The sequence below is a fragment of the Lepisosteus platostomus genome, chromosome 12 (assembly GCF_059453375.1).
Source record: "Lepisosteus platostomus isolate fLepPlt1 chromosome 12, fLepPlt1.hap1, whole genome shotgun sequence".
NCBI lineage: Eukaryota > Metazoa > Chordata > Actinopteri > Semionotiformes > Lepisosteidae > Lepisosteus > Lepisosteus platostomus.
The window spans coordinates 1,443,503-1,466,077 of record NC_142622.1 but is presented as its reverse complement, the minus strand read 5'-3'; the positions used below and the strand labels follow the sequence as shown (position 1 = coordinate 1,466,077).

General features: G+C 47.4%; 2 protein-coding genes across 6 annotated transcripts in view; one reads left to right on the top strand and one right to left on the bottom strand.

Moving 5' to 3' along the window:
* Positions 1 to 1,183: 1,183 nt before the first annotated feature.
* malsu1 (mitochondrial assembly of ribosomal large subunit 1) lies at positions 1,184 to 3,481 on the top strand. The gene is made up of 4 exons (XM_088600383.1): positions 1,184 to 1,512; positions 1,815 to 1,990; positions 2,456 to 2,537; positions 3,010 to 3,481. The coding sequence occupies exons 1-4, from the start codon at positions 1,242 to 1,244 to the stop codon at positions 3,174 to 3,176; spliced, it is 696 nt and encodes a 231-aa protein (XP_088456509.1). The 5' UTR covers positions 1,184 to 1,241; the 3' UTR covers positions 3,177 to 3,481.
* An 897-nt stretch (positions 3,482 to 4,378) lies between these two features.
* igf2bp3 (insulin-like growth factor 2 mRNA binding protein 3) overlaps positions 4,379 to 22,575 on the bottom strand; it is a 43,228-nt gene continuing 25,031 nt past the window's right edge. For 2 of the 5 annotated variants that reach the window (XM_088600375.1, XM_088600378.1), the window contains 12 exons: positions 20,326 to 20,377; positions 20,174 to 20,237; positions 16,649 to 16,933; positions 15,963 to 16,097; positions 15,616 to 15,738; positions 15,393 to 15,528; positions 13,830 to 13,958; positions 8,958 to 9,077; positions 7,949 to 8,023; positions 7,553 to 7,684; positions 7,154 to 7,267; positions 4,379 to 6,882 (listed from right to left, as the gene is read on the bottom strand). In XM_088600375.1, the coding sequence (XP_088456501.1) occupies positions 6,781 to 6,882; positions 7,154 to 7,267; positions 7,553 to 7,684; positions 7,949 to 8,023; positions 8,958 to 9,077; positions 13,830 to 13,958; positions 15,393 to 15,528; positions 15,616 to 15,738; positions 15,963 to 16,097; positions 16,649 to 16,933; positions 20,174 to 20,237; positions 20,326 to 20,377 (1,467 nt within the window). In that variant the 3' untranslated portion in view covers positions 4,379 to 6,780. Of the gene's footprint in view, positions 6,883 to 7,153; positions 7,268 to 7,552; positions 7,685 to 7,948; positions 8,040 to 8,957; positions 9,078 to 13,829; positions 13,959 to 15,392; positions 15,529 to 15,615; positions 15,739 to 15,962; positions 16,098 to 16,648; positions 16,934 to 20,173; positions 20,238 to 20,325; positions 20,378 to 22,575 lie in introns of those variants that run through there. The other 3 variants (XM_088600377.1, XR_015925566.1, XR_015925567.1) reach the window with 3 other exon arrangements.

The window sequence follows — 22,575 nt, the reverse complement described above, 5'->3', positions numbered from 1 at the left end:
GGTTCACTCTGCTGTCAGTAAGAGACACACTACTCCACCATTCAAAACATCATAAAACGTTAAATCTCCGGGTCCCATTTTGTTGACATTGCTTCCCTGACATCAGAAAAGCTTTTGTAGGAAAACATTAAGTTTGAGAAGGAGTTAGACTAGTCCAATAAGGAAGCCAGCTGGGAGATATATTTGGTTACACCACAAAGCTATATGATGTTTTTTTTTACAATGCAATCATTTTTAGATAGTAAGTTTACTGGGAAAAAAAGCAACAGTCAGATCGCAGGAGCTTCTGGTAGCACTGGGACAGGAGATGTCCCAGGAGAACCCTCTGGACAAGATTCTTCAAGTCAGTGCCCCTGTGCATAGTTCAGTAGTGGATCATGTGGGTCTGTTATTCTGCAGAAACTCTTTGGGATGTAAAGCTTCGTGTGATCACATTCAAGCTGGAAGATATCAGACATACACCTGTGAAGACATAAAGATAAGATAAGATCACTTTATTAGCCAAATACAATTTCTTGTATTAGGAATAAGTCTTTTCGCATACCCCAGCTTGTTCTCCATGAGACACAGACACACAGACAGGGAGAGAAGCTGGGGGTCAGAGCGCAGGGTCTGCCATTGTACAGCGCCCCTGGAGCAGCTGGGGTGAAGGGCCTTGCTCAGGGGCCCAATGGAGTAGGATTCCTCTGCCGGGCGCAAGATACGGCAACCTTCCAGCTCTGCATGGGTGCCATAGTGAAGAGTTAGCACAAACACAAAAGCAGTTTTTTCAGTTCTTAAACTTGTTGGTGGGGGAGTCGCCTTTTAATTATCTCACTTCATCAGTAAACGGAAATACCAAACTTGTTAATAGAAATAAAATTGCTCAAAAGCTCCCGACGCTCGGCTGGAAGGGACACAAGCAGGCGTGCGATCCTACGGGAAGATGACTCCTGCTGTAACACAGCGATGAATGAGACATCTTGTCCGAGAGATGCCCGATGATGAAAAAGCAGCCATATTGCTACAGCTCAGTGCACGTCCAAGGCAGAATGCGAAGGTGTTCGAAATCGATTGATTTTTTTATTGATAACGAAAGTTTATAGGCTTATTTGGCGGGGTCAAGTTTAAAGTTGAATAAAGGGTGCGCTGGCCCTTTAAGGCTCTCGGGTTACGTAGATCCCGGGGGCGGAGCCACGGCAGGAAGTGACGCTAATAGTAGAGGACTCGCAGGAAGGAAAAGAAAACAGTCCGAAACAACAATGAATCGTGTTGCTCTCAGCACCTGGACGAAAAGACTGCTGCCTATCTTATCTCAAACCAGCATTCACACGCAGGCTGGGCGGGGGCTGCAGACAGGCCTGAACGCGGTAGCGGCTGTCCAGCAGGTGTGGAGCGGGTTTTACCGCGGTGCTGAAGGTGGGCTCCCCCTGAAGACGTGCGCGGATCTGCCGAGACGTCTCAGCCACACTGGCGGGACGGAGCTCAGCCATGCGGAGGAGAGAGCAGGTTTTGAAGTAAAGAAGCGGACTGGTAAGTTTCTAGCTGCGTTCACATTATCCTCCTTCTGGAATAAAGCAGTAGCGCAGAAGGACTCTTTCTTTCACGTTTCACCTGACACCTGAAGAAGGCTCCACAGCCGAGACGTCGAGTTCCTGATTGTTCTCTTCAGCAGGGAATAAACCTTTACTCGTTCCAAGCTTTACGTTTGCTCGTTCTTCTAAGTTTCCTGGTCATGATGCTGTGTTGACTGTGCTAAGCTGCTGTTGTCCTGCAATTTTCCCTCACGGGATCGGTAAAGTATCTATCACCTGTCCTGGTTCCCTCTCCCACAGGTCTCTGTCCCGATTTCAGTATCGACTTTCTGGTGGCCCTGCTGCGGCAGGAGAACGCCGGGGACATCTGTGTGATCAGGGTGCCGGAGGAGATGAAGTACACCGACTATTTTGTCGTAGTAAGCGGATCCTCCACAAGACACCTGCGAGCTATGGCTTTGTATGCGATCAAAGTGGTAAGATTTATTTTAAAGTCAGTTTACATTTGTAAAAAAGAGGGGGCCAAAAATGAACTGCCCAGTAGTTTGAAAATGGTGCCGCAGGTGTGTTACTCCTGGTGTGTAAGTCCTGAGCACCAGTCTTGTAGATCCTATTCAGTTCATGCAGAAAGTGGTGCTCCTTCCTCTGGACCGGGGACAGTATCCTGTAGGGGGTGAAAGTGAGGTCCTGACTGCTCAGATTCAATTCCCGAATAGAAATGTTTCAGCTGAGTAATTAATCCACCTGCCTGGCCACTTTTTTTCAGACTTGTCCCGATCCTCTGTGTGGGGCTGCGCTTCAGTGGGTGGGTGGGATGAAGTAGGTTAGATGTGTGAAGCATAAGGATGTGCTGTTGGCAATTAGCTCTTGGACACGAGGCCCTGATAGGTGCCTGTTTTATTTTCTGTGACGTATGAACAGGGCTGCTTGTTCTTTGGCAGTACAAACACGTGAAGCGTAATGACGACCCCCACATTCAGATTGAAGGCAAGGATGCAGATGACTGGATGTGCATAGATTTTGGTAAATAAACTTTTTTTTTTCCTCTTAATATTGCTGTTCTTGTGTTGACCCTTAAGAATGTGGCTGGTTCTTTCAGTCTGATTTAAAATCTGGGGCAGAACAGTGTGTATTCAGAGTTCTGAGGCTCGGACAGGTGCTGGCATTTCTGTTCTCCTCTGCCGACCCAGTCGGTGCAGTAGAATAGTGAAGCACATCTCTGGGCCCCTCACTCCCGTTGAGGACGCAGGGAGCAGGGTGGAATCCTGATGCCTCACATGAACATTCCCAGCATGAAGTCAATAAGAGGGATTATCCCACTTTCCGGTTGTGATCAAACGAAAACATCTTTTTTTATTTTTCTTACATAATTAATCTATGAAACATCACACAGGACAGCCAAACACAAACTCCCCAAGGAAACACCCAGCAGTGGCTGAAATTGCAGCGTTTAGAGCTCGTTTCTCGTCTATCATTCTTCTCTTTCCTTGCCTAGGACACATCGTGGTTCACTTCATGCTGCCCGAGACGAGGGAGCTTTACGAGCTGGAGAAGCTGTGGACACTGAGGTCATACGACGAGCAGTTAGGGGCGATCCCCCCAGAGACCCTGCCGGAGGATTTCACCTATGGAGCGGCATTCAGCGATGAACCCTTGCAGTGACAGGAATGGGCTGAGCCCATGAGCTGCTGAGAAGGGGCACCGTGTGCAGTAGCCCCAACCCCAAGACAGGAGCCAGCATTTCTTCACTGGTGCTTGGCTGCGTCACGATGGAGACTGCGCTCTGTGCCGTGTTTGGATTTACCAAAGATCTGTTTAAAAGCAACACTGTACTACTAAATGGGAGATTTGCAGAATCATGGCAAAAATATTCTGTGTTTGAATAACATTGTAAAGTAGCCTCATATGTCATTTATATTTGGTGGTAATGTGCACATTGCTATTAAAGTGGACACCTCTTTCAAGTCCTGGAGATAAGTACTGGGGTGTTTTATGGCATTGTGGCACTAGTGTTCCCATCTTACCATAAAATGTTTGATCAGTAGGTATGAGACAATATTAGCTCAGGCTTATGAAAAGACAATGAATAGGCGGGAAATTTTATATGCATGTGTAAAACCCCTTTTTGCATATTTGTAGACCTGAAACGCAAACTGAATCCTGTTGGTATTCAAACATCCAAATCACAAGACTTTATTCCAGAATACATTTTATTATGCAATGGAGCCCATAGGCTGATCTATTTCATAAAGTCTGTGCATTTGGTTTTCACTTGGTATTTAAAAATTTACAGTATTTAAATAAAGGTGAAATAAATTCTGAATTAAAGCATCTTGCTTTCAGGTTAGGACACAAAATGAATTCACTTTGGAAAAGGTGTGTAGACTTACTCCCACACCGCACACTGTACTCTGATGCAGGGAGTGTGCTCCAGTTTGGAATGGCGTTTGTCACAGTTCTACTTGTTTAATTATAAAGCACCTTGAGATGATGTACGATGAAAGGGCATGGATAAAATAAGCATTCTTCATTATTTCAGGGTAGTTTTTATGGTAGCTATTAAATCAATATTGAACATCCTTTGTAGAGATGTCAAGGACGAAAGGAGCTCGGTCTAGTATTTCCTGAATCATTTCAGCAAAAGATTTAAAACTGTTTCTGAAAATGTTTTTCTACTTGTAACACTCCAGTCAAATCTAAAGGTCATCATAACCCTGCGTAATGTGTGAATCTTAAAATGCATATCCCTGGTTAGGTAAAGAACTAGTGAAGGAAAGATCGTTCAAAAGACACTACCGATTGTCAGGTGTCCGAGTCTCATCCATAGTCCTAAAGAACAAAAAAAAAAAAGCACAGCCCATCCATCACAGGAGCTAATTTCTTTATTTTATTCAGAGGCATTTGACAGGTGGAGCTGCATAGGGGCACAGTACAGATGAAATATGATCCATGCTTTTCTGATAAACACCCATCTTACAGTATTACTTTCAAACTAATTCCAAATATTCCAATTAAGTCTCATTTGAAGAAAAGAATCCACACTATAAAGCCTAGAAATAGCTAGAACAGGTTTAAATCAAAGTACTCAGTAGATATAAATGCAGCACCTGTATTCCAAAAACAAAAATTGAAATTTTATATTGAGAAACAAAAAGGTAGGCATTTGACTTAGCCATTAACAGAAATCTAAATTAAACATCTATTGACTTTTCTTCCCCCAAATTCAATAAGAAAGTCTAAAACTACATGAGAAAGCCACTCTGCCAGATCAAAAAATGTTTTTGACTAAACTAAAGCTGCAGCATACGTTGAGGTTTTAAATCAACTGATAAAGAATAAATGCAAGCAAAACAAAAACTTCAGACCATTTTTTTTTTCCAAAAAGTAAAATCTTTACAAAATGATCTTTGGGAAATTACTCTATCCTAACGCAGAAATGCCTCTATTTTAATATATGACTAAGAGGTAGATCAAAAACGGTGAGAAAAAATAGCTATGCAAAGTTGTGCCCCTTAAATCAGTGCAGCATGATGCTTCTGACCTCATGCACAAAAACATCACAAAGGTTTTTAGGAGGTATTAGCATGGCTCTTGTAAGGCCACACAGCAGTCTTTATGCACCCCGTGCACGGCCACAATTTGAGAGTTGAGGTAGGACGAGAAATGTTCTACTGTCGAAGCGTGAATGCGTAATAGCTTTTACCACAAAACGCGTTTTGCATTTACATTACCGATTGAAACAAAAACCAGTATGGAGCCTTTTGCCTAAGTCCTTGCGTTTCGATTCCAAGAAAGAGAAGTTCCAGACCCTCCCGTTTGCACCCGTGCATAAACCCTGCTGTCCCTGCAGTAGCCAGCGCAGAAGGTACTGCTTACAGTGGCCCTTTACAGCGGTTGGATATGTAAACGTATCCTTTAGCATCGACATCGTTAGTGTGATCTTTCTTCCCCATTTAGCAAACAACAAAAAGAAAAGCAAATGAAACGCGCGTGATGCGAGGCTGCTCCTAACCCGGTCTGCGCCGCGCCTGCTGACAGACCGCGACGTCTCTCCGAGCAGCCGAGCTGAAGGCCGCGGGCGTCCTGGCACGGGTTTCCCCAGAATGAACTCGTTCGGCCACGAGGAGGCGGCGACGGTCCAAGGCACCGAGGGCGCAACACCGTGAACGGAGACAAACGAGCCCCCCTCCAGCCTCTTCTCATCACCTCCCTGCCCCCCCCCTCCCTCCCCACCCCCCCGAAACAAAATAATGTACCATCAATTGAATTTCTGAATCCCAAACATCCCAAGAAATAAAGGGCATTGCTGATTTCAGTAATGTTGGCATTATTCGGCATCTTGCAAAAATCGTTGCTCTATGTCTGTTATTCCTTACGGTGGCGCTGAAGACCTCAGGAAAACTGAGGCAATTTTTTTAATTTAATACTCCCATCAGCTAACAGCAAGGAGCACCACAGCTCTGTCTTTTTCGTTCTGCCAATGCATCTTTTATATGTACATATATAACTTTTATATACACTATATATATATGTACATATATCTGTAAAATGGAGCTGAAGGACACCCTGATGGTAGCTGATCAAATTTTAATTTTTCTTAAAAAAATAAAATGCTCAAGAACTATCAGCTTTTATAAAGTATACAAAATACCAGAAAGCAAAAAAGGAAAAAAATTATATATATAATTTTTGCTGAGGTACTAAATGCCTGAGGTAGTTCAGTAAAATGCATATTAAACTATTTCCTAGCCAACACCATTCAACACTTCCCTTAGGTTATTCTGGCAGTGTTTTTTTCTTCTTTTTCTCATAAAATGCATCCGAATTTCTAAAATGCCTCGATCAGCACTGGGACGACATGCCTTCCTGCTCCCCGGGCCCCCCCCTTCGAAACCACGAGTCTGCCCCGCCCCTCCCGCACACCAGATGGAACCAGGAGAGCCCTGCCTCTCGCTTCCCAGAGAGGCCGGGGGAGAAAGCCTCGTCGAACTGGAATTTGACATCATAAATCGGGATTTAGGGAAAAACAAAACCTGCTGATGTGAAGTGGCGAGCACAGAACCAAAGGAGGGAAAGGGTCTTTTTGTCTCCGGTCATTTAAGCTGGCTCTCTCAAAGTTTCCCGAAGCCCAAAGAAGACATTCCCACGAAGACGTGCTGGCACTGTCGCCGGCAGGACCTCCCCACGCTTCCCGTCGCCAGCAGTCCCCCTTCCTCTTTGGTCTGGCGTCTTGGCGAAGGGCCCGGGGGGGGCGCCCCTGCGCCTCCTACTTCCGCCTCAGCTGGGGGGGGGCGCCGCTGGGTGCGGCCTTTTGCTGCTGTTGTCGTTTTACCTGGGACAGAATTTCCTGAATTTTGCGCTGCGCAACCTGTCGGAACCAAGAGCAAATAAAGGATCAACACAGTCCGTTTCACTGGCAATGAAAGCCAGCGTTCCCGGCGATATCCTCTGGCCCACGTCTCGGTAGTGCAGCTAAAGTCAGGACTTGCAGGAGCAGGGAGCCACCCCGAGACCGGCAGTCTCCGTCTGAAGAGCATCATCAAGATCAGGCCTGAAAAGCTCTCGGGGTGCAGCTATAGTGCCCTGGCACGTGCAAAAGAAGGTACCGTTTCTCTAGAAAGAGGGAGCGAAAATAATACCTGGCTTGAATAGAAATGGCCAGTTATCTTCACTATTACTTGGTCGTTTTCATCGGGGGTCTGGTCTCGAGGAACTACCACCTCCGCGCTGGTGAGGTTCTGCAGCTCGTTCACCTGCGAGGCGGGAGAGGTTCTCTTAGCAAAGCAGAAATGCTTCAGTGCTGTTGCAGCCGCGAGTGCCGTACAGCTCTTCCTCAGCACCCCGCAACCCTCGGGAGTTTCCCCAAAAACCAGACAGGCGTGGTCTTCGTAAACTAAACATTTCAGCTCTGGCCCGGCCTAAATACACCTCTGCTCTTTCAAAAGGAACTAAAAGCATCGGTCTTGCAGACCTAGGTACACCAACCTGATTCATATTGCCTGGTAAAGACCTGGGTTTCACCAGGGCTGAACACCTACCGTTTTACCCCCCTTTCCAATGACCCGGCCTGCAGCGTACGATGGCACTTTAATATGGGTTTCCAGCTTCACTTCCTCCTTCGGTCCAAAAAAGTTCTCTTCTTTTAGCTTCCCAAATATTCTTCCTTGAGCCTGGGAAGGAACAGTGTTGGAACAACACACTTATAAGTCCATGAGTCACCGCTGTACTCTTGTGAGAGTAGTATTTGTTGGTTTTCTCCCTGGAAAAGCAACATCATTTAACTGTCTAACGCTGTGTTATTGGTGTTAGTAGTGGGATCATAAGCATCAGTATTACATCATTGACCTGATCTACAAAAAAATCTCTTGAAATGTCATTACACAACTTCAGCATTGAATAGAGACTTTCCGTGCATGATTATAGGCAGCACCCACCTTGAACTGGGCCTCTGGTGGGCCTGTGATGATCACCATCCGCTGCTTGGCATCAGGCCCTTCTGCTGGGGTGATCTGACACACAGAACAGCTGTAAGGGTAACGGGTTCTCCACTTCACATTTACAACCCGAAAAACATCTCCTACAGAACCTCATCACTGCTACCTTTCACGATAATCTGTACCACTATCCCTTCTGTTAAGGGAAAACACCCATCTTAATAAAGAAGGCAGCATCTTCCAAGTGCACTTTATGACCTGTCCCCAAACAGTTCCAAGTGCAGTACTGATGCTATTTCAATAGAGAATAATTCACCATGATATTGGAAAGAGTTCTAAACAAATGAGCCTGACAAAGCCTTCAAGCATGGGGAAGCCGTTTTGGTCTGTTCTCTTAGAAGAATTGTCTGTAAAATCTGTTGGTTCAGACTGGTCAACCGCAGCTTCGATCACCACGTCTGACTCTCTATTAATTTAATTGACGAAGGGACTCTGTTCCTCGTCATGACAAAAGATGCATTTGATTCCTGAATGTGCAGGCTCAGAATCCATTTCCAAACTATCACTGTGATTTTAAACTGTAATGGCAGAAAAAGCACAGCACGTGGAGGATGTGTTCAATAAAACACTTCATAACTTAAGGAGGTACGAAACATCCAGAGGTGAATGTGTATGTATAGGACATTTCCTAGACTGCACACATCTAATCTGCTCGGATGATTTACCATAATCTCTTGCTTTTAAAAGTGCAGTTTTGTTTGCCATGATCATGACCTGAAGTAGCACATAGATGTATTTAACAAGCAGACCCTGCCTGCCTTCTGCCGCTCATGACTACACAAGGTCTCCTTATGGAACAGGAGAAGTGCAACTCGGGAGAAGTTACGGGTTAAACCACTGGGGGAAGAAGCACATCTAACAGGGCAGACATCTGCAGGCTGGCTCAGAGGAAAGACCAAGCTTCGCAGGGCGAGACATGCCCCAGCTGCAGGGGTAGAGCACGTCATACCTTGATCGACGCTCCTGCGAAGCGGGACAGCTGCTTGATGTGCTGCCCCTGTTTACCAATAATGGCTCCAACTGCCAGCGCAGGTATGAACAAATGTACCGTCTCTGACTCCGGCTGCTGCTGAGAGAGAGAGAAAGAAGGTGGTGGTGGTGAAGGGGAGTCCCCATTACCTGTAAAGCGCTTTGAGTGGAGTGTCCAGAAAAGCGCTATATAAGTGTAAGCAATTATTATTATTATTATTATTATTAAAGAGAAAGAGATAAAAGAGCTGGAACACCAGACACCACCAACACCTTGAATCCTGGGGCTGGAAGGTTGCCTGTTCTTATCCTGCGGCCAGCAGAGGAACCCTACTCCGTTGGGCCCCCGAGCAAGGCCCTTAACCCCAACTGCTCCAGGGACACCGTATAGACGGCTGCCCCTGCGCTCTGACCCCCAGCTTCTCTCCCCGTCTGTCTCTCTCACGGAGAGCAAGCTGGGGTCTGCGAAAAGAGAAATTCCTAAGGCAAGAAATTGTACATGGCCAATAAAGTGATCTTAATCTGTGGAAATGGAAAGGCACGTTAATATCAAGACTGACAGAATCCAGAATCCTTTGCAAAGTTCAAAGTTTGGGGGGGGGTTGTAAAACACAGGAATTTCCTAAATCTTTTCCGAGGCCGTTTTTGTCTTCTCTACTTACACGCCCGTCAGAATGACAGACGAAACAAAAATCCGCATTAATATAGTAATTATTTTCCGAGCCGTGCGGCCGCCTGTCGGAAGAGTCGAAGCCCGAAGGGGCCGCGTGGCCGAGGGGAAGGGAGGAGAAGGGGATTTTCCCACTCCGAGAGCGCGGAGCCGGGACCCTCGGGGCTTCACGCCCTCGGTCAGCGCCGGGGCTCACAGCCCTCCACCCCAGAGCCGAGGTGCCACGCGCGGGCTCGTCTAGCTCAGGGGGCCGCCAGTCCCGGCCCAGCGGGCCGTGTGGGAGTGCAGAGGCGCCCCGCCGTGTGCCGCCCTCCCTGCCATGCAGAGCTGTGGCACCGGCGCGGCGTCTAGCATCAAGGCCCGCCGATCAAATTACACACACGACGTGCCAGCGCCCCCCCTCCCCCACCAGCCAAGCCCCATCGTTAAATATTTCTGTACCCCACATCTAAGTGAGTGGACTGGTGCCATCTGCTCCCACGCCAAGAAAACAAAAAGCAGCGTCATTAATTGGAAAAAGAAAACCGCAAGAAGAATACACATTACATAACACATCTTCCACTTTTAAAGTTGCATAACTCCACTTGTGTGGCTGTTTGGAGATGGTAGACAGCCAGCTTTTGTCTGCCAATGAGCCCAATTGCATAAGATTATGTAAAGGCCAGGTTCTTGGCTCCCTTCCCGAAGCAAACCAGAGACCAGGCAGTCTCGAGCGAAGGAGAAGCAGGCACCACACCTTCTCGCAGAGCAGGGGGAGAGAAGGCACCCAACACAAGCAGCCACAGCGAGAACGGGCAGCGCCTGAGCTGATAAAGGCACACAAAGGACAATTTCTCTCCACCCCCCTCCCCCAGTCCCTTTCTCGCCCACTGCACAGGACGTTTCCGACTCGGGCCGGGGCGCCCTGCTGGCGAGGAGGAGCCGCGGCTGGCGGTGGACTCCCCCCCCCCCCCCCCGAGGGTCCGAGTCTCGGAGACCCCGCGTGTTCCATCTCGAGCCTCTCTTTCAGCCAAAGCTGCCGGGTCATCGCGCCCACGAGCTCCTCTGCGGGATGATGTCGGAAGCGGCCCCACGCTGCAGCTGGATTAAGAGCGCAGGCCAGGCGCCTGCCTTCTCGCTGGCCTGCGGGCCGGCGTTGCCAACCACACCTTGACAGAAGTTTATAGCTTCAAATTAAAGAAGCGATGCAGGGAACTTTGAAGATTAAGTGTCCAATTCCTTAATTGGAAAATCAAATAAAAAAAACGTACACTTTAATAGTATTTAGCCCTTTTTAACTCGTGCATTACAATACTGAAGCGCTGGTGACTGTTCCTATACCGATGCAGAAATCCAAATCGCCAGTAATGTGAAAACGGCACCTTGTTCTGTGGACAAGCTAGGCACACCAGGTCAAGACCAACAGAGGTGCAATTTTTTAAAAAGCTTTCCAAGATGCATCTCTAACAGACGGATGTAGATGTTTAGGTCACCGTGAATCTGAAATCCCCAATTTAAAAGTGATCTTCCAGTAAATATCTGATGTTTTTCCCACCAGCGTAACAAAGTAAACGATACCTTGCCCAATCCAGTTAAGGCTGTGCAAGAATCTCTACTTGATAACACTGTCCCTTTACATCTTCTGGCCCTAAAGATAACGAGCTTCTCTTTAGGACAAGCTGCAGTAGGTGTAGTTTAAGAGACGAGCCCTTTCCTGCTGTACCAGCTCTCACCCTTCAGTCATTCAGACTACAGAAGCCGTGCACAGCAGCCCCAGGGAGCAACTCACTTACAGAGAACTGCTGGCCTCCTGCTCCAACCACTGATGCCCAAAAGGGGGCATCACTCACAGATGGGAAGCTCTACAGCACACAGGAGAGAAGTGAACGACAGTTTTATAAGGGCCCAAAGCTAAAGCACAAGGCAACGGAACCGACACCACAGGTTAAACGGAAATCAGAACTACACAAACAGAGGTGAACCGCGATTGTGGGTCAGTTATGCATGAACTTCAGTTCACACAGCTCAGTTATAAAGAATCCTTCAAGTACGCTGCCTTTGTGACCAACCCCTTGCTCACGTGCCCACTCGAATCACGCAATTGAAAATAACCCAGACTCACGAACATGCAGTCTGTAATTCACTTAAAATGGACTATTTTACAATACTGATGAACACATTCCACAACCAAGCACTATAGATTTAAGAAGGGATCCATTTCAGCCCCCACTGAAGTACAGCCCCACTTCGGTGACACAGCAGCCATTTTGCTCCTGAAAACGTCTTCACTAATTGGGAAAAAAAAGGGGATCTTTTAGGATGCCAGGCTGCTCAAACCCGGAGAGGAGTTTAGAAAGGACACAAGGGGTAACACTCCAACAGTTACTCTGCCATTATCGGTAAATCAAGAGCTCAGCTTAGTGCATCATCCAAAGGATAGGACCTGCAAAAGCACAAGTCACCATACCGCATTGTTTGGAAAATCTGGTCCACAGACAAGAGCGCCACCTACTGGTCCTCCAAAACCACTTGCAGTAGCAACCTGGTTTTCCTGGAGATCTCCCATTCCAGGACTGACCAGGCCCAGCCTTGCTAAGCACCCGAGATCTGACCACATCAGGCTACAAGCTGGTAACACAGCTCACATACAAGGAAAGCCATTAAAAATGCAACAAATGCCCAGACCAATCTTTCTGCATTTTAATGCCTCTGTATTTTCATGATTTAAACCAAAGAAATTGAAATCCAACAACCTTTAGGCAGACATGTAAAGCATGCCCATGGTCTAGAAGTGACCCAACTGTTCTATAATGTTCATGTCCACACAGGAAACCAGAATCTCATACCATGCATGCACTCCAAATTCACAGCAAAATGAGAAATATGCATGACAAATCTCCTCAATATCAAGTTGCTCTTGATGCGATATTGATGGGAATGCATGTACATTTATCCGCTTTCTGCCCTTAAACACAAAAATCCAACTAGTTTATAGAATATATTTTATAGAAACAAACGTGGCTTATTTATAGAATTCCAAATATTCAGTAACAATTACACCTTCTCCCTGGGTTACACAAGACTCAGCTTGATGCAGAATCCTCGCTCCGGTCCTGGAGTAAGACTTTGCAGGTCAGCAGAGTGTGCGAGATGCAGAAAGCAGGGTTGTGTGGTGAGATCTCCTGCAGATGAATAACGGAGACAACAACGCGTCTCCCCTGGGGCTCCATTTCACAGTTTCACACTGTTTCTGCTGTGGCGCAGGCAAGGGAACGACTGCATGTTACCTTGCACCTCTTCACTGAAAATCACAAGGAACCTGTATTTCAATCTCGTCATGGAAGCGCCCAAGTACAGTGCAGGGTAGCAATTTCAAAGAATTGTCTAATTAACTGCACTGCCTATTTTAAGTGTATGTGAATCTGATATTTATTGTAATTAGAGTTTTAAAACTTTCATTCATCATTATTCCTCTCCTCCAGTATAACTGGAGGAGATTCTTCTCTCTCCCTAGAGGACTGTGCTGCTGCTGTGTTCTTGCTGTCCCCCCTGCCCCCCCGTCAGTACACACCTGTTGGGCGCACAAGGACGAGGAGCCCTGCTGAGCCTGCAGTTGCTCTCCTGTCCTTCCTCCTCACTCGCGGACAGCAGGGGGCGAATAAAGGAGGATCTCTGCCGTACTGAGAGTGGCGATTCTCTGTGCTCACACACCAGCTAAGACAGGTTCGCTTTGGATGTGCTTCAGGGAAACAGTTCTCAGCTTCTACCAACTCAAGGAGTCTCGCCTTTTCCAAAATCCTCGTCTCAAAACAACCGGTTTTGAAGCAGCTGTCTCCCCTGTTAACTGCCAGCTGTGGCTCTTTTTTAAAATGGCAAAGACTGGATCTTATAACAAAGGGGAACTTTTAAATCCACTAGCAGCTGTGGGAGGGAATGTGCTGTTTGGGGCGTGGTGGACAGGCTCTCTCGTGTCACCAGAAGTGGGATATTTACTCTCCTACATCTGCCAGAATCCACCCATCAAGTGAAATGGAGAAGGTCACACGGAATGGGAATCTAAAGCCGACTTGCGTCGAAGAAAATACCTGTAGAGAGATTCATGCAAGGGTGGGCGCCGGCTCGGAGGTGCCCGACCGCGATGCGGTGCACGTCTCGAGACCCCGAAATCCCAGGAGGACGGGGGCCTGGCAGGACCGCACTCACCGAGATGGGATAAGCAGCGGCGCCAGCAGCAGGGGGGCCGGGCATCATCGGCGGAGTCATGGCGGGGTTGGAGGGAGGGAACAGGCCCAGGGCATTGAGATTCAGCCCCGGGATCAGGTTCGACTGCAGCTGCGAGGAAGGAGAGAGGCGCATCAGCAGGTAAACGGAAGGGTAGGGGAGAGCACACACACAGACAGACACACACACACCGCTCACAGTGCCCAGAGCCTCATACCGGGAGCTAGACGAAGGCTGTAGTGTGAAGAGCACAAACCACCTGTCGGTGCGAAAGGACTTAACAGCCCCCTGATGCAGCTGGGAGCCGAACCATTCAAACCCCTTAAAAAGTTCCTGAAAAAATCGACAGGGAGCCAGTGCAAGGAAGCTATAACCGATGTATGAACCCCCACGTTACTTAAGATCCGAGCAGCCGAGTTCGGAACATACCGCAGCTTCAGCTATTTGAACATACCAGCAAGCACTGCTTTGTCATACATCAGGCTAGGAAAACATGAAGACATGCCCAGGCGGTTCTGCATCAGACTGGCAGAGATGTAGGAGGATAGAAAACCTTTTAAAGAACATCTCAAAGGAATAAGACCTTCACTATATTGTGACCGTCATGCGCTTTAAGTGCAAGGCTGAGTTCAGAGGGGTTTTTGTCCTGAGTACTTGGCCCTGGCATCAGTCCAGTAGAGTGGATAAAGAAAAACAATGAACAGAAATGCAAAACTCTGATGCATCCATCTAAATACTGTAGCGAGACTTGATTCATGTCCAGGTTCATGTGAACCAACTGCGATGTCACTGGCAAAGACACGAACAGCGACGCCCAGAGAGAACGGAGAGATATTAAAAAGAATGGGACCGAGAACAGAGACCTGCAGGACACCAGGTGTCGCCAAATTGGATGAGGAGAGAGCAGTAACCGATTTGTTAGATTTAAAACCACCAAAAAATGCAGAAATACAAAAATTTGCTGCATGAGTTTTTGAACAACTAAACATTGTAGCAAGAGCCTAAACACTTTGAGTTCAGTCATTATAAGTTACCATTTTTGTCTCTGGGGCTGTTGCTCTTCAGCTCATCGTATTTTTAGCTGTGTGAGTGGTGTGACTATCAAAGGCAGCGCTGAGGCACAACAGGACAAAACTGAAAGCATAACTGACCAGCAGCACTAACGAGGGCTGGTTCCAGAGTGTGTGCACACAGCTCTCAGCTTGGAACTGAACAGCAACAGCCGCTTCTAGAGGCAAAAATGGTAACTTGTAATAACCAAACTCATAAGTGTGTAGACTCCTGCTTTTATAAACTGAGATAACCGCATGTTTAAGACTCAAGAGACCTTAATGGTTATTGATATTTTGCGCTTTTGTGTCTCACTGCAAGTTGTTGAACACTGCAGGACAGTGGGAGAGGTAATTTCCTCTGTTTGCGAAAGTGCTACTGCTTTTGGCACAAGACAGCTAAGGTACGTGTGTTTTTTCACAGCAAGAAAGCCCTCAGCAGCAGCGATGATGATGGACACAACGAGCAGCTTACTGAACTGCTCATCACACTTACATTCATGGCGGCGACATCATTTTCATAAGATTCTCTGATTTTTTTCATGACTTCTTCTTCAGCTTTGGCACAGGCCTCAATGGTGCCCTTAATGGTGATGGTTCTTTCTGGATTATAGAGCGTCAGGTCCTGCAATCTGGAGAAGGAGACAGGGTTTAGCATTTGTCCAAAACTGGGGTGGGGGGGAGAGATGAGCCAAATGAAGAGACCAAGGACCACGCACGGAGAGATGGTGATCTTCGTGTCTGTGTCTTGCTCGATCTTCTTCAGATTCCTTCCTTCCTTCCCTATAAGGCGTCCGACAAAGTTGTTGTGCGCCAGTATCTTCAAAGGGATCTCTTCCGTACTGAAACAATAAAAAAAAAGCCACATTGGACACCATAATGAAAGCTTATGCAGCAAGAAGTCAAGTACAAAGATGAGGTGGTCAAATTTGCAGAAAACTAAATTGCTTCAGTTATGCCATGTCGAGTCTTGAACTTTGTAACCCATACTGTTGGACAAAGCTGGGAAGGCAGGAGAGAGTAGGAGAAACAGAAGCACAATCTTTACAGATAGTGATGATCTTACAATTTGGTGTCCTGAGCTTCTTTCTGCATGATCTCCATGATGGTCTTGCAAGCAGCCGAACAGCCTTCTGGAGTGGAGTGAATGGTGATGGGCTTCTCCGCGGCTCCCGCGTTCTCTTTCCGGTGAATGTCAATCCTGGGACACAAGGAAAAGCAGCCTCACGGACATGAGCTACAGCCCCGCTCGTTGTCAGGAAAAACATGGACAAGGGCACGGGTGATCTCCCAACTCCAATCACCATCTCGCACCCTGTTGCTCGCATGTTCTCCCTCTCAAGCTCTCCATGGGCTTACTGCTCTTAGCCATCTTGCCCATTAGCAACCATCAGTCTCCACTTTGTGTCCAAACACACTGCACAGAGATTGAGCTCCTCCCGTGTACATTTTGTCCCAGTGCACTTGTTGCTTTGCTCTTCCAGCCTGTGCTAGACTTACTGACAATTTATTTGACCTTCCATGATCGTTCCTTTGACTGAATGTAAGTCAATACAAGCCTTAGAAGATATTTACGCTGCACTGGACAGGGGCATCACCCCAAGCTAATATATACAGGGCTAGTTTTTTTAGATGAGAACTCCAAGAGTCAAGATATATTTATAGATCTTCTCAAGACAGACCAGTTAAACGGATGTAGGATGCTAAAAAAAAAAACTCCAGGAATATGACTGGGAAAGGTCCCGGACTTACTTGGACTGCGTCTGTTTTGTAACGTTCCTGATCGTGGCTCCCTCTTTGCCTATTATAGCACCTACAAACTGCGTGGGCACCAGCATCCGCAGGGGCACGTCGGACTGCCTGGGGCGGGTACCTGCCCCGGGGGAGGCCTGGCGGGGTGGACCCCTGGTTCCGAACCCGCGCCGCCCGGCCAGGGGGTGTGATTGAGGAGGCTGCTGTGTGGCCATCTCATCGGGGATGTACGTCACCTTCAGAGCATAGTTCTCCAGCTGGTAGCCGTTCAGCTTCTCAATGGCTCTGAGCGCAGCAGGAGAGAGAAACCGAGTCAGTATGTAAAACAGCAGCAGCCTACACGAGCATAGCCAAAGCTATGACTGTTCAACGATCAGACAGATGTTTTAAAAAAAATAAATGGAAGTTTAATTACTAGGAAAGATCAACATTCAAGCACTTAAAATGAACTGGCATCAATTTGGACAGGGGACCCTCAGGAGTGGAGGTCTGCACCTGTATGAGAAGTGCCAGCTAGTCCCCAGCTCAAGAACACCTGGGCAGTGGACCCAGGACTGACTAGAGCCACTCACTGGGTGATCAGTCTCACTGAGCTCTACCTGGATGGACCTCGGCCGCTCGGAGCTCCAGCAGCACCTCCTTCATGACTGTGAAGATGCACATTTTAAACCCAGACATCTTGTGTACAGATCTCTCTCCCTACCCACACCCCTCCTTACAACACTAATAATGCACTCCTCTAGGGTGTGTGTAAGGCATGCACGTGTGCACGCACACGGGGAACAAAACTGCAAAGAAACTTTACCACTCCTCTTCTGCAACTGTGAAAAACCCAAACGCTGCTTATCATGCTTGTATTTAACACTGGTGCTGAGGGAACTTCTCATAAAAGCCTGAACTGGAGTGCAAAACCATTGAGGCATAAAAATGTTTTTTTTTTTACACAAGTGACTGTGTACAATGAAATTAGAAAGTTTAGGTTTCAAAAATGAACTATAATAGTGGCACCCAAACAACTAAATTGTGTTCCAAATCGCACAATAGCTCACACATGGCTGCAGTGAGCTTTCTGGACACTGGGAGGCAGCAGTTGCTTCATTGTATGACAAGCTGCTGTGCTACATCCACAAATATCTTCCCGGTGCCAATTTAACCACCAAATTCCATATCTTGAAAATGTAAATAATTTTGGTTTTAAAGGATGACATTGTGCAAAGAGTAGCCGAAATCCTCTTGATAGTGTCCTACCCCCCCTTTGTGAAGAAGCACTAACGGAGATCCTGGGAACACGACCACACACGCAGCACGCCATCGGCTCCGACCCGCGGGCGGCCTGGGAAGGTCGTCTCAGTGGCTGGAGGTGTGGACTGAGCTTGCGGCTGAGCCCGTCATTGCCACCCAGCAGCAGTAAGACTCCACAGATCACCTGTGTGTCTTCACCTGCTGGCCCAGAGTGCAACAGCCACGTCCACCCCATCAGCCGAGACGCAATGGGCGCACTGTCCAGATCAATGCTTTCCAGGCACTTGCTGAACCACTAACTCGCCAGTGAACTCTCGCAGTTCCACAGCCTCTTCACCTGAAGCATGAGCCCGACGACCGTGCTCAAACACTGTGCTCAAGTTCTTTTAATCCCCGCGATGTAATGGATACGCACCCTTGAATACTCAACGTGCAAGCATCTGCAGCCAGAGTTTGCAAGTCATCATACTGCCATGGGGAATGTGCACGTTTATTTTATGCATCTTACCTCATATCTCTATTTAATGTCTTTCCTTCCCGCCTGTGAATTAATAGCAGCTCTCTACCCGGCTACGGTCTCCTTTCAAGGATGCTCAGGGCAGAAGCTGTTGCAAAAATCAACTATCTAACACGCCATTGCCACCATGTTTTTAGGATGACCGTGCCCAAGCGTGCACCTCGCCCGTTTCTGGTCAGATAACACAGTTGTTCATTTGTGGCGACTTCCTAGACCTCTGAAGACTCCAGAATGAATCTTGACTGAAGCAAAGGGAACCCTGACATGAAACAGGGGATCTAAAAAAATTCCCCCACATCAGGAAACGAAATCCTGTTCCTGTAGCAGAAATGAAGCTTTGAAATATGGAATTCTAAGAACACAGCCAAGTGATGTCAAATAGAGGATTTTCTTGCAATGATTCCTGAGGACACAAGTGGCCCTGCTAAGCCAGGTGCCTGGAAAACCCATCTGATTCGAAGTCAAATCAACCATCTTCATCTAGAGGGACTTAAATCGGACAAACAAATCCACACACACGCTGGAATTCCAAACACTGTCCATTACCGACGCATGACATCCTGCTCTTTCAGGAACATCAGTGCCACAGTAGCTCTCAAAATACAGTTTCAAATCAAGCGACTCTGTAGCGGTAATGACCGAGTGATGGAAGGCGCAACACAGTCGCTCTCAGGAAGAAGTGTGGTGAAGAGTCCACATGCTGAGCTGGTGGCGAGTCTTTTCAAAAGCACTTTCTGGCAGAGTAATAAATCTACAAGCCATATTCAATTTGAAGGAAAACCTCAAGGTAACAAAAAAATCTAATAGCAAAAATGCGGACAAATCTGATTTTCCAGAATCCTGGACATTAACAACTTTAAAATTTTACTCTCCAGTAAAGGTGAGGGGGATGCAGGGTGGTATCTTTCCAACGAGGAGACAAAACTTTCGCAACTTTGCCAAACCAGGATTATATACAGAACATTGATGACATTCAGTTTGCAAGCACAGATGCAGGAGATGCTTCCAGGTTTGCGAAGAAGCCAAACAAAAGCTGGACAACTCCGCAGGGTGGGAATAAACCGTTACCACACTTTCAGCTGCAGAACTGCTAAGATAAAGCAGTGATCACTGGGGAAAACTTCCCGTACTCGGATCATTACAAAACTCAATTCTGAAATTAAGTTTAGAATTTATCAGTCACCATACCCACAGTATCAGTGTCGGTAATTAAAACGCCAATAACGATATACATTCATCCAACTTTCTATTGGAACAAAACTGTCTCGCCAAGCTCTGGGCAACAGTATGCAACATTCTCCAACAAAATTAATGTGTGAACCCAGAGAGGTCTCCATCTCAGGTCCTGAACAGCCCCACTCCAGCACATTTTACAGACCAGCCTTCAAAAATCAGATTTCTAAAGGCCTGGAACAACTTAAATATCAATTAAACAGGAGGTGTGTGCAATTCACTAATCCAAAGATCATGTGGAACAAAATAACTTCCAGCCCTCCAGGAGCAGATCTGCCTTCACGGAAATGTTACTTGCAAGTCACTGCTGCTGACCCTTAAAACAGGGGATCGGGGCTGACCTGTCAACTGGACCAGTCAGACACCCCCGTACCAACCAAATGTTTTCGTGCTCACAGCAAGAAGGAGCTCGACGGATCTTCGATTTTTCCCCCTCCCCCCAAAAAAGGCTGTTCCGTGGCCGAGCTCTCCAGGACCCCACCGGCCAGAGACCCTCCCGCCGGTCTTGGACAGGAAGCCCTCCATGTACTCACTGTCTGGCCTGCTCCTTGGCTCCGTACTTAACATTGACGACGGCGGTCTCCGTCTCGGTGTTCACTGCGGGGAAAAAGATACACCATTGGAGAGGGCCCTCCTCTGCGCTGCGGAGCGCGTTCAAATCAGATGAAGCTCGAAACGAACGTACCTTGCTCACAACTTTCGACAGAGCCGTACTGAGCTAACAAGCTGTCCAATACCTGCGGGGAGGAGAAAGGACAAGGTCAGAACGTATGAAATCCAGGAAGAAATTTCAAACCTACAACGAACATTGTGCAAGATTTCGCAAGCCCCAGGTCTGCCTGAAGAACAGCACCTGCATTATTCCAGCGTCAACTAACTAAGAGCCCAACATCACTTCCCTCTCCCCACAGAGGTACAGCCCTGTCCAGGGGTGGACAGCAGGGCCGCGCTGAGCCACCAGCGAGGGAAACACGCGGCTCCCGGGAGCACCTGTAGGCTCAGCAGCCCACACCGACACGAGCGCCAGTGAGCTCCGGGGCTGGGCGTCTGCACCCCTTCAGGTGGCACAGCAGGCTTGTCAGTTAAATCAGAGTCCTGCCGAGGCAGAAAAGCTTTTCTGAACACCACAAAGAAAATGGCCTACAGCTTGAAATAATGGGCTCTCGGGGTCCACACTCCTCAAGAAAACGGGGCCTCCGCGTTCATGGGGAAGACTTCTTCCTCTTGTCTGAAATCATTGGGGAAGTTTGGTTTTGGGTCAAGACCACAAGTCTGATACAAGGAGGGCAGAACTAATCTCCATCAAAGGATTTCAACTGAACAAATTTCTCACTCAGGGTTATGAAACCAGAAACCCAAAATTAGTTTATTTTTACCATAAACAATTTCAGCGGTCTTGAAATAGATGCTTTTTCCTTTTACCAGTCTACAGTGTGCACGTCATCGAACGTGTCACACGTGTGATGCTGCCAGAAGCCTGGTCTGGCCTTGCCTGTGGTGGACAGGGCTTTCCATATTTAACAGCCTGTCCACGGATAAATCTGCAAGCTCTGGAGAAAAGGGTTAAGCTCAGCGGAGAGGGTGCAAACTGAACAGGATTCTTTGCATGTCTGTGGACTGGATTCATGTTTTGCAGAACAGGTGGCTCACAAATCCAACAGATCCTTTGGGAAGCAATCCAGCATTTATAATTCCCAAAAGCTTCCGTCTGCTGCCAAGTGTAGAAGTCCGTACAAGAGCAAGAATATTTCAGGAGAAAAACTGCCTGGAACACCTAGCACACAAAGCAAGTGCTCTAGGGCTGGCCTCAGCTCTTCACGACAAGTAAATTCATTTTGTACAAATATGGAAAACTGAGCTCAGTGGGTCATTCTGAATCTGTGATGGAAACATCCGCTCTGAGCGCAGTCAGGCTCTTACAAAAACAGCACTTCCATATGAAGATGCACCAGTGTTCAGATGGAATTTTAGATGGGAAATGAACTCAATGTTCAAGCCTTTCCGAGAGGTCCAGCGATCGAAGTACGGCCGAAAGAGGTGAAACAAAGTCGATAAGAGTCAGGGAGGAAAATAAAACCAGAAGAGCGAGCAGCCGTGTAGGACCAGGAGTGAATCAAAGCAACCCAAACGGACCTACTGCAAGCCCTTCATCCGATCAGAGGTCATGCAAGTGCCAGTGAGCAAGAGCACCGAGGAACAAGAGTTCCTTCACAACACTTAAACCAAGTTCTGCCCTGTACAACGCAGGTCTCTAACAAGAGGTGCTGCACAATGAAACTCCTTCTTAAACACATAAGAATACAGCCCATTGCAGACAGACTTGACTTCACAGCCCTCATCCACACTGCTGTGCACCTGCTGCTGCCATGTTTCACAGAAAGGACGGGCCGACCGTGATGCACTGTGCTGGGTTTGTGGAAGATGTGTACGTGTTGCATTTAGACCAGAAAAAGTGCCCTTTTGGACTTGACTACAAAACCTTGTCCACTTCTGCAGCATCACTAAGATGCCTGGCTGCAAACCTCACATGGGACCGGATGCGTTTCTTGAGCTCCATGCAAGCCCCCTTTGAGCAGTGACTGGAATTGTTACAGGGTAGAAGATTTCTCCCTCAGCCACTGAACCCCAGCTTCGTCACCACTGGCCTCCCAGCAACAGCACTCGCCCGTTTCCTCCTCGCTCAGCAGCTCTGATTAGGACATCTTGAACGAGACAGTGTTCAGGTGGAATATGATTCTTGATTTAATTTTATCAACTCCTCAACTGTGACTTCTTATACAGCTTAAGCTGCGAGTTGCTTGAAAAGCTCTTTGGTCTTCATGGTTGAATCTTTGCATGATATTTTGACGGATGCATTTCCTGTTCACAAAGTTGCTTCCTTTTTATTTATCAGAATCCCCAAAAGCTGTTAAAAAATGACAGTCGTATTCATTCT

Excerpts from the sequence above, each read along its gene's own strand:
- malsu1 (XM_088600383.1), top strand. The coding sequence starts at position 1,242 with ATGAATCGTGTTGCTCTCAGCACCTGGACGAAAAGACTGCTGCCTATC. Across the intron at positions 1,991-2,455 it reads CTTTGTATGCGATCAAAGTG|TACAAACACGTGAAGCGTAA; the intron begins GTAAGATTTATT and ends GTTCTTTGGCAG. Across the intron at positions 2,538-3,009 it reads CTGGATGTGCATAGATTTTG|GACACATCGTGGTTCACTTC; the intron begins GTAAATAAACTT and ends TTCCTTGCCTAG.